The following is a 10,255-nucleotide window of genomic DNA, read 5'->3' as shown; positions in this document are numbered from 1 at the left end:
TAACCCTTTCTTTGAGTTCTCTCTCTCTTCACGGTGTGTGATGGTTCCGCAAAGACGATGACTGGAGAGAGAATGAGATCTTCCTCCAGCTCTGAAAACCCTAGAAGCCTCTGCTCTGACCACAATCATTTCCAATCATTCTGACTGAGATCATCAACATGGTGAAGAAGCGAGTCCCAGACTGGCTCAACAGTTCTCTCTGGTCCTCCTCCACTCCACCGCTTGACGAGGATCGCATCAGCCGTTACGCCTCCAAATCCACCGCCACTTCAACCGACTCCTCGGAGGAGTCTCCTGTTCAGCCGCCCGTTCCGGTGCTGCCTCCGGCTGTGGTGGCAAGACAAGAGCCTCCTAAAGAGGAAACTAGGGATCCTTCCAGCAAAAATGACAATGGGAGTTCCGCTGCTTCTTCGGCTGAAGACATTTCTCGCCAGGCTCAGCTCTTACAAGAGGTGAGTTTATTTCTCTGTCTCTATATATATATATTTATGTGTGTACATACATATGTTTATATGAATTGTATAGTCACATGACTCTTTAGTATCCTCCACTCTAAATCTCTTTCGCGGTCCTTACTCAAAATTTATGTAATTATCATTCAATTATGTTATGCCCTTCGGGTTCTGCTATATTCAATGTTCTCTCTTTTGCCACCCCCCCCCCCCCCCCCCCCCCCCCCCCCCCCCCTCCCCTTTTTACTTCCATCTTTTTTATATAAATTTTTTTTTTTGGAATAATTAGCGATTGATTTTGTTAAATGTAGCTTTCAAGGAAGGTTGTAAACATGGGTGAATTGCGGAAACTTGCGTCACAGGGTATACCAGATGCTGCCGGCATTCAATCTACTGTGTGGAAGGTATAAAATTGTTCTTACTGCAAATTAAGTTAAATTGAATAAAATTGCACATATGATCTACTTGCTTAAATTATCAGTCCCAATAAAAAGATTGCAAATACTATCATAGTGAAAAGAAAGAGTGACACTGCTGCAAGTTGATGGAGAGAAAACACATATCTAGCATTTGAATGTCTAGAGTGATCGGTTTAAAATTTTGGCAGCTCTTATTGGGTTATCTGCCAAGTGATCGAGGACTTTGGTCGTCAGAATTGGCTAAGAAGAGGTCTCAATACAAGCATTTTAAAGAGGAGCTTTTGATGAATCCTGTGAGTTCTAGAAATACTTTTTGTACCCTCATCACATTCATGTTTAACTCTATTTAATAATATTGTTTGGGTTGGGAATGAACCAAAATGCAACTGAAATAGAGGGGTGTAGGCTCTCTCAGTTAACTTCTGTCCTCAGTGGGGTTGAGCATTTTTAACCAGCAAACAAGGCTCATATTTGTGATATTGTTGACTTCTTCAAATCATTATCATAATGGGGTCAGACACATGAATTATATTTTTTCATTCTTTTCTATTACAAGCCATCTCTCTTATAATATTTAACTTTTTTAAAATCATTTCTAATGATTTCATCCCATATTAAATTCGGTCGCCCTCTTTGTCTCCTACCTTCTATGCAAATTATTCTCCCTCATCATACCGGAGCATCTGTAGATATTCTTTGAATATATCCATTCCACCTAGGTCTATTTTCTCTTACCTTTTCACTAATCGGCGTCACTTCTAATTTCTCCCTCACATATTGATTGGTAACCCCATTACTTCTAGTCGCCCTTATTATCCACCTTAATCTGTATTTCCGCTACATGAATTTGTTGTTCCTATTTCCTTTTAAAGCCTGACACTCTGAACCATATGAAATAGCTGGACTAATAGGTATTCAAAAAAATTCCTTTTAATTTACCTATTATTCTTTTATCGCATAAAATCCCACTAGCCCGTCTCCATTTTCTCCAACTTGAATAAGCCATCAGGTCCCTACATCAAACTAATTAGGGGCTATAAATTCAAATTAGATTGACAAATGTGAATTTATGTATTAGTTGAGAATTTGAGATGGAAGTGGTAACTAAACTTGTTTCTTATGGTCAGAGAAAATCATTCAGTAAGTTAATCGTTTGGTCAATGCCTCTCTGGGTACCTTTTCTCATTTAAGTGACAGGTGTTTTTCTTAGTTGAGAGAGATTTTTGGGTTCCATAACTCCTCTTGATATAGACTTTAGTAAGTCACAGTCAATTGGTGACTTATTCTTCACACAATTAGAAAGTTCTTGTAAATATTGAGCCTTTTCCTTGTCTTTTCTTAGAATCCACCATTAGGGATAGGATCTGTTGCTGTAGACATGTAGTTAGTATGGGTCGTTTGAACCAAAGTTTTACAACTTATCCAATGTTAACCTCCTTTATTATTACAATTACAATTTCCTGCCTACATCGTCTTCTTCAGGCTTCAGGTACAATACAATTAGTTTTACTTCTCTTTTCAGAGTCTAATATGCCTCTGCAGTCTTATGTTTGAATATTATCTGGGAAGTGAAGGTTAGGATAACAATATAGCGGTTGTTTGCTTCATGTAAGATTTAAGTTTGCATTCTGTATATATGTCTCTATTGCATTTGTATCTGTACCAAATTGTGGTTCTAATTGTTTCTGTGGCTAGTCAGTCAGAAATTACAAGAAGGTTGGATAAGTCTGGCAGTTATGAAAATGATGAATCAAAAAGTGCATGCGATGGTCCTCTCTCTAGATTGGAAATAACTCATGGAGAGCATCCTTTGAGTCTTGGAAAGAGCAGCATCTGGAATCAGTTCTTCCAGGTAACGGATTAAGTCACATCTGAAGATGTTTCATGTGTTAAACAGTTTGGAATGCATGTTCTCTTAAAAATTCATCTATGCAGTAGTCCTCCTCAAAGATATAATCTCAAAATGCAGTATCTGTTCTACAAGCCCAGCTATCCTTTTACCTTTTTAGGGTAATAATTGGATGACCCTTGCACGATTGAGTAGGGAAAGAAGGGTCTGGGGTGATTGGTTGTGGGAACATTTGCTCATGCTTTTCGTTTTTTATAGGGTAGATGTTTTAATGTATAAAATATGCTGGGGTGGATTTATCGATTGTTTGTTCATATTCTACTGCATATTATCACAAATATGATACATCAGAATGGACTGTTCGTATCACAAATGCTATAGCAATATTATTTCCGCTTCAGACAATATATATTATTGTATGCAGATGCTGCCTCCTAGTTACGTGCATTCAATTTTCTTTTGTCTGTCAGTCATCATGTCAATATAATAGCTTTCTTGGCTATCATGGTATTCAGAAACACAACTGTGGGGCTTTCCAAATGGGTGCAAATCAATACACCATATGCTGTTTTACAGAAATTCTTGGTTACAGCTGGTTGCGATACTGTACTTTGATTTCATGCACATTATTTGACTCCAACATATGCAACTTGTAGGACACAGAGATCATAGAGCAGATTGATCGAGATGTGAAGCGCACCCATCCCGACATGAACTTTTTTTCTGGAGATTCACAGTTTGCAAAATCCAATCAGGTGAAACTCTTGTTAGTTGGAGTGAGTTCTGTTACAAGAATAAGCATTGGTTAAGTTAAGCATGTCTGTTGTTTTCAGGAGGCTCTGAGGGACATATTGATTGTATTTGCAAAGTTGAATCCTGGTATAAGATATGTGCAAGGAATGAATGAAATTTTGGCACCTTTATTCTATGTATTCAGAAATGACCCTAATGAGGAATATGCGGTAGGTAAATGCAATTATGTTTGTTTCTTTTTACAAATTCAATTTTATTTCAGTTGAGCTGTTGAATAGCTTTATTTATTCATTTATTTATTTTTTGTGAGTTGATTCATTTATTGCTACAGTTTGGATTTCTAGCAATACCGTAGTTGTTGGTTACGATGGACTACTTTTTGGTAGTTTAAATATTATCCTGATTTGAAATGTAATAATATACGTTTTCATCGTCTTTTTCTCTATAGGATTGCACCAGGAACTTGTTAGCTTTAATTTTTTCCTTATCCAGTAAAGCTACAATCTATTTGTTCTATTATTCTAAGTTATGCTTTTAGATGCAATTGTTTGTCTAGTGCGTTTCATTTACAAATTTTATTATATATTAGCTAATTATTTTATTCCCCTTTTCTATGTTCTTGAGGAGTTCTGTTATTTTTGTATTAGGTATTTTATCTAGAATGTGACAGATTTTCACTTTATCCTAAAAGTCAAAACACACACCTACATTAAATAGCATGAATGTTATAAAAAAACCATTACCGCAACACCATGTGGCCTCAATTAATGAAGGACGCTGGGACTGGAAGACTGGGGATGGACTTGGCATTTTTTGAACAATATGGCTAGACTTGAAATTTTGTTCTCATGTTTGGTATATATAGCTTTTACAATTGCATCAAGGTCTTTATTTGATCTAATTATTTATATTCTTTCATTTGAACCCCTTTATTTTCTTATGGTGGATGTTGTGAATAGTTTGTATATTATCTTCAGTTAAAATATATTAATGGATCATTCACAATTCCTCAATGATTTAAATTTTTATTCTTTTAAATTTTGATTTGAGACTGCTTTCGTCTTTTCTTTTGGAAATTTTAATTACTAAAAACTTCTTTAAGAGTCAAGAAGGTGCATGTATTTGTGTTGTGAGTACTCTCTCTAAAACATGCAAATTAACTTTTCTTCTACAGACTTGCCCACCTAGCACATCAGAATATCTTGGTAGGACCTTACTGATGAGAGAGATTTGTAAGCATCCTTAAAGAGCAGAGCCAGACCCAGAAATATTCAGTTGGGTAGGGGGACTAGTACTATGTTTTAAAATTTAAAGAAATATAAAATAATTGTAATAATTTTTCCTTCAAAAAAGGTCGTAATATATTCTTAAGAGCATGTCTATCATGAGCTCACTCTAACTAAGCTTGCATCCTTGAAACCTTCAGATTGAAAGGCTGATCACACAGCCTTGCAATTCCAATGGTTATAAAGGTGCGGGATTTGCGAGAGCAAACAGCAGTTGACAAAAGAGGCTATCATGTGTGGTTGCGTCCCTTTTTCTTTTTTTTTTTCTTTTCCCTCTTTTGAATTTGTATAGAGAATAGAAATTACACATACACAGACACATGTATATGAATGGAGTGTTGATATATTATAATAAGGACCAACACGACTTACCTTTTTTTTTTTTTTTCAAACTATTTTCCGGTAATAGGGATTATGCCCCCCCTCCCTCCCTCCCCTCCTCCTCTCTTCCTGCAGTTCTGCCCCTCTTTAAGAGGCTTTCTAATTATTTTAGTATTTTTGCAATCATAAATAAATAATTTCACCATGTTGTTATGGGACCTTTTATGAACACATCATTTTCTACTTAGGATTGATCTATCTCCATTTATCATCTATTGTTAACCTTTCCACTTCCTCATCAGTATGTTTTCTGTCTTTGGTTTCATTTTATTTATCATTCTCCATTTTTTTTTTATGCAGGCCTCTGCAGAAGCAGACACGTTCTTTTGTTTTGTCGAGTTATTAAGTGGATTCCGGGATAATTTCTGTCAGCAACTTGACAATAGTGTTGTGGGAATCCGTTCCACAATTACTAAGTTGTCACGGCTTTTAAAGGAGCATGATGAAGAGCTGTGGCGTCATCTTGAAGTCACAACCAAAGTAAGACTTCTTTTCCCACCTCCCACCACCCCCCCCCCCCCCCCCCCCCCCCCACCACTTGAAGGATGGAAATAAGACATTAGTATACCGTTTGTTTCTTTCCTTTTGATTCAAGTGCTCAATATTATATATATTAAATATTTTTCTCTTAACAAACTGAGTGGCTTCTTGAAATAGTCACCAGACACATCATCTAGTGAACCACATTTGGATGCATATGTTAAAGGGTCATTCTGTTTTAGATATTGCAATCATCGTTCCCGCTTCCCGCATGTAGTGTACCAGAATATTTAATGATCAAATGGCTGAAAAATAAATATCAACTTATACAGAACACAATAATCTACGTTTGATTAGATTTTCTCTAGTACTTGACATTGTGAGAATGGCACAACCCCCACACTACATGCACTAGGTTCCAGTTTTGATTCATGAAGACATGATGTCTCCTGTAGAGATTTTCAAGTGTCTTGCACTTCTCCCTTGTGTGTGTGTGTGTGTGTTGTGGGTGGGGGGGGGGGGGCGGCGGGTGTTTACAAAGGAATGCTGTTTAGCTGAAAATGGCTCCACAATCCCTGACCAGTGGAAAACAAGAGATATTGTGGTTCTACCTTTCTGATAGACCTGATAAATAATTTCGACCAATATGATTTGAATAGAGCTCTGATTACTATTGATGTTCTATATTTTGAAGCAGCTAACGTTTTTTGTGTGTTGTGTTTTATTTTCGTAAGTGGATAAAAATTTTCTGTTAAAATATATTGTTTTTAGCTTTCTGAGTCTAGCTTTGTTTGAAGCTTCTGCTCTAATATACCGAAGAGCTGATGAAAATATATTTAAGCCCTCCTGTTTTTCTAAAATAACAGGTCAATCCGCAATTTTATGCATTTAGATGGATTACTCTCCTCTTGACTCAAGAATTCAATTTTGCGGACAGCCTTCACATATGGGATACACTTCTCAGTGACCCTGAAGGTCCTCAAGTAAGTTTGTTCTTTTCTTTGTTTCCTTTTTGTTTAAAAAATCCTTCATACTTGTTTAGGATGCAATCTCTATTTTTCTTTATGCATACAAGAGCTGTTTTTGTCTTCGGATAATTCTAGGCCGCACACTTCCATTTGGGTAACAAAACTGGGGATGAATGCAGTAAACCCCATTGTTGTGAGGCTTCTCTCCTTTTGGGCAGGCAGGCAGTTCTGTTTGTTGCCAATTTGATGATTTGTGTGTGTGTGTGTGTGTTCATATATTAGTATATACACAAATTAAAGAAGTGGTAACTAGGAGGAGCAGGGATGGGGCTGTTATAGGTGTAGTGGGGATCGTTGCTGTGACAGCTGGATGGGGAAGAGATCCTATTAGGTCGGTCATGGTTGAGAAGGGGAACCATCATATGCCATCCCTTCTTCCACTTTTGGTGAAAAGTCTTGCATTATAAATGATGACAGCAGGGAATAAGTCCCTTAGGTGTAATTTTGTACCTTCCCAAAAATGATGAAAAAGAAAAAAAGAAAAGAAAAAATAAAGAGCTTGCCATTATCAATGAAATCTTACTTATCAAAATAAATAAATAAATAGCTTTCCATTATTACCTTTATCATGATATATGCCTCATCCAGCCGTGTACACATGTTTTGATGATATTGTTCTCACACCATTTAAGAAGAGAAAAGATCGTGCATCACAATAAATTCGTAGCCACTCACTTGTTCAACCATAAAAAACTAGTTCTCCTCAAATGATTTAATCACAATTATCAGATAATTATATTAACTCTTATAGCTGGGGTTTTTTTTTTTTTTTTTTTTTTTTGTGGTAACTTCTACTGTATAAAGAAATATTACTCATTTGATGTATCATTATAAATAAATAGTTAGTGTCTGAGACCACCTGCTGAGATTGTTTGTGTGTGTGGTTCTTTTCCCCACCAAGTATAGGACCATAGGTTCTCCAAGTAGGCTTAATCTTCAGAGTCCTAGCCTCCTAGGCACACCACTCCAATCTAGCAAACCTGAAGTGCCAACTCCAAGAGCTGAACCTGTTTCATGTAAACAATAAAATTTCAAAATTTCAAATTCATACATATTGTTATATCTTCAGAGCTTATGTGTATGTGGATCTGTTAAATTGTATTCAACAATAAAGCATATTGGTCTTGAATCTTGAATAAGAATATCAGTATATGAATTTAATAAATTATTCCAGTGAGAGTATTTGACATCTCCACTGGGGAGAAAGAGGAAACGGCAGATAGAGGGTGCATATGTTCAGACAAGGATCCTTTCCACAGTTTTTTTCTTTGAGTCTATATCGGATGACACACATAGTACTAGGGGTGGCATGGGCTCGGTGTGTGTGCCTGAGACAAAAAAAGTTTAGAGAGGTTCCAAGTAGTACAATGAAATCCTAACAGTGCTCTTTATAAAAAGATAATTTTGTGTGTTTTCAGAATGTAATTGGGGGAGGGTTATCTTATTTTCTGTCAGCCTGGTTGGGCTTTAATTTCCTTTCCCGACTAATCCCTAATTTCATTAGTCCCTTTCTGAAACAACCCCAAGCAGGGTGGTACTTGGCCAACATGGTTGATTTGCCATTCTCACGTGGAAGTTGTCTGTAGCATATACTTTACTAATTTTTTTTTTTTTTTTTTTTAATAATAAATTTTACTTTTATTTGCTACAACCATCATTAGCCTTGGAGTTCTCTTTAATCCTCTAGATATCTTGAATGAACTGCAATTTTTTATTTTATTTTTGCCTGAAAATCTTTGACCAATTAATTGTTAGAGAACCATGTTTGGTGGATCCTGTATCCTGTTTATTAAGGAAGATGGCAAGTGGGATTTTGAATATCCTATTTATGTAAAATGAAAAATAACCAAACAAATTAAAATTAATACTATAATTGCAGGAGACCTTGCTTCGGGTATGCTGTGCAATGCTGATTCTTGTTCGGAGGCGCTTACTTGCAGGTGATTTCACGGCTAACCTCAAGTTACTCCAAAATTATCCATCAACGAACATCAGCCACCTTCTCTACGTCGCCCATAAATTGCGAACCCATTCAGTTGGTCAGATTTTGTAATCATCATATATATATTTTTTATCCTTCCTTTTTATTTTATTTTTTTATTTGGTGTTGAAATTTGGTGTCTGTAAAATATATTGGATGTAAATCTCAGGTTTAAGTAGGTTTTATTTTTCCCTCTTCAAAATTTGTAATTGTTGCATTTGTGGGACAGGACACTTATTCTTTGATCTGTGACATTAGAAGAAAAAACTCCCCTAATTAAGATATAAATGATTTCTTAATTCTTCTATTTGATAGTCATCAAACGTCTCATGAATACCAATTGAAGGAAGAAATGGGAAACATCATTGATTCCATGCATAACTTGCCTTTCTCTCATCTTCTACTAGTCATGTCATTGAAGCCTACTATTGGTTGCGGTCGAGGTATAACGAGCTCTTGGACAAATGGTTGATACGGGTCGAATGTCTAACTTAAAAATATATCATGTATCGATATGCGGTCGAGGTATAACGAGCTCTTAGACAAATGGTTGATACGGGTCGAATATCTAACTTAAAAATATATCATGTATCGATATGGCAAACCATGGGAAAAGAATCATCTTTTAACCCCTCTCTCTCTCTCTCTCTCTCTGCTAGCCTTAAAAGTAACTATACTGATACGGTTTGATACATGATTCTATCACAACACAAATGATGATGTGGCAAGACACACAATCAAGGACGGGTTCGGATGCTCTTTCCTGCTATGTTGTCACTTTTGTTTTGATCTGAGGGAATGTAAACATTAAACTAATTGGATTTAACTTGATTGTGGGATGGGCAGCCACAAGTTTGAAGAGGACTGGTATTGGACAAGGATTTTTCTTCAATAATTTATAAACTCTTGCGCAAAAAACAACATGCAATCAAACGGAAAAAATAAATAAATAAAAAATGTAGGAATACAGTATATATGTAATTTAGCCAAAACTTAGGGCTAGCATACGGAATAAATTTTATTATAAAAGCGTAAATAATTACAATGGAGATCTTTCTCTCGACAATGTGAGATTTATCACTCAATTGTCTCTCACAAAATCTTCAATCACTTTTGCACAAATCACCAGGTATTTCACACCCCCTAAAGGAGATGATTAGGGTTGATATTAGTAGTTCTACAGAAACGCAACTTGCCCTGCAAGTCTTTTGGAGAGTCAAAAATCAACTTGAAAATTGAAGTTAAATTAATCGCAATACATTCAATGTGTAAGTTCATAATATTTGAACAAGTTCATTTTAGTCAGTAGCCAAAATTTTCATCTAGCTTGTAGCCTTCACAATGATTAGACAGTTCAATTTGTAAATATATTTACTTGGAGAGGAAAAATATACGTAATTGGATTTAACGAATGTCTAATTTATCAACAGCCCAACTTTGTGTGATTTAGGTTCGTTTGGATATCTATTAAGGGCAAAGTGAGAAAAACACCCTTAATATTTTAATTTTGGGCAAATAACACCCCTATTCTTTATTTTGGGTATATAACTCCGTTAAGTTTGAAAAAAATGAACAAAAAAGGACTCATGTTATGTATATAAGTTCGTTAAGTTTGAAAAATTAGCA

The 10,255-nt window shown here is 35.9% G+C and overlaps 1 protein-coding gene across 1 annotated transcript; it reads left to right on the top strand.

Annotated features, from left to right (window-relative positions):
- LOC132274828 (uncharacterized) lies at window positions 1–8,936 on the top strand. The gene is made up of 9 exons (XM_059776170.1): window positions 1–452; window positions 764–856; window positions 1,060–1,164; window positions 2,571–2,723; window positions 3,377–3,475; window positions 3,554–3,682; window positions 5,441–5,620; window positions 6,487–6,603; window positions 8,528–8,936. Exons 1-9 carry the CDS (start codon window positions 159–161, stop codon window positions 8,699–8,701), a joined length of 1,344 nt encoding a protein of 447 aa, XP_059632153.1. The 5' UTR covers window positions 1–158; the 3' UTR covers window positions 8,702–8,936.
- The last annotated feature ends 1,319 nt before the right edge of the window (window positions 8,937–10,255 follow it).

The sequence above is a fragment of the Cornus florida genome, unplaced genomic scaffold (assembly GCF_030987335.1).
Source record: "Cornus florida cultivar Cherokee Brave unplaced genomic scaffold, ASM3098733v1 CherokeeBrave_3.0.0_Hap2_Chr09, whole genome shotgun sequence".
Taxonomy (NCBI): Eukaryota; Viridiplantae; Streptophyta; class Magnoliopsida; order Cornales; family Cornaceae; genus Cornus; species Cornus florida.
Note: the sequence above shows the minus strand (reverse complement) of the source record. Positions and strands in the feature narration are given on the sequence as shown.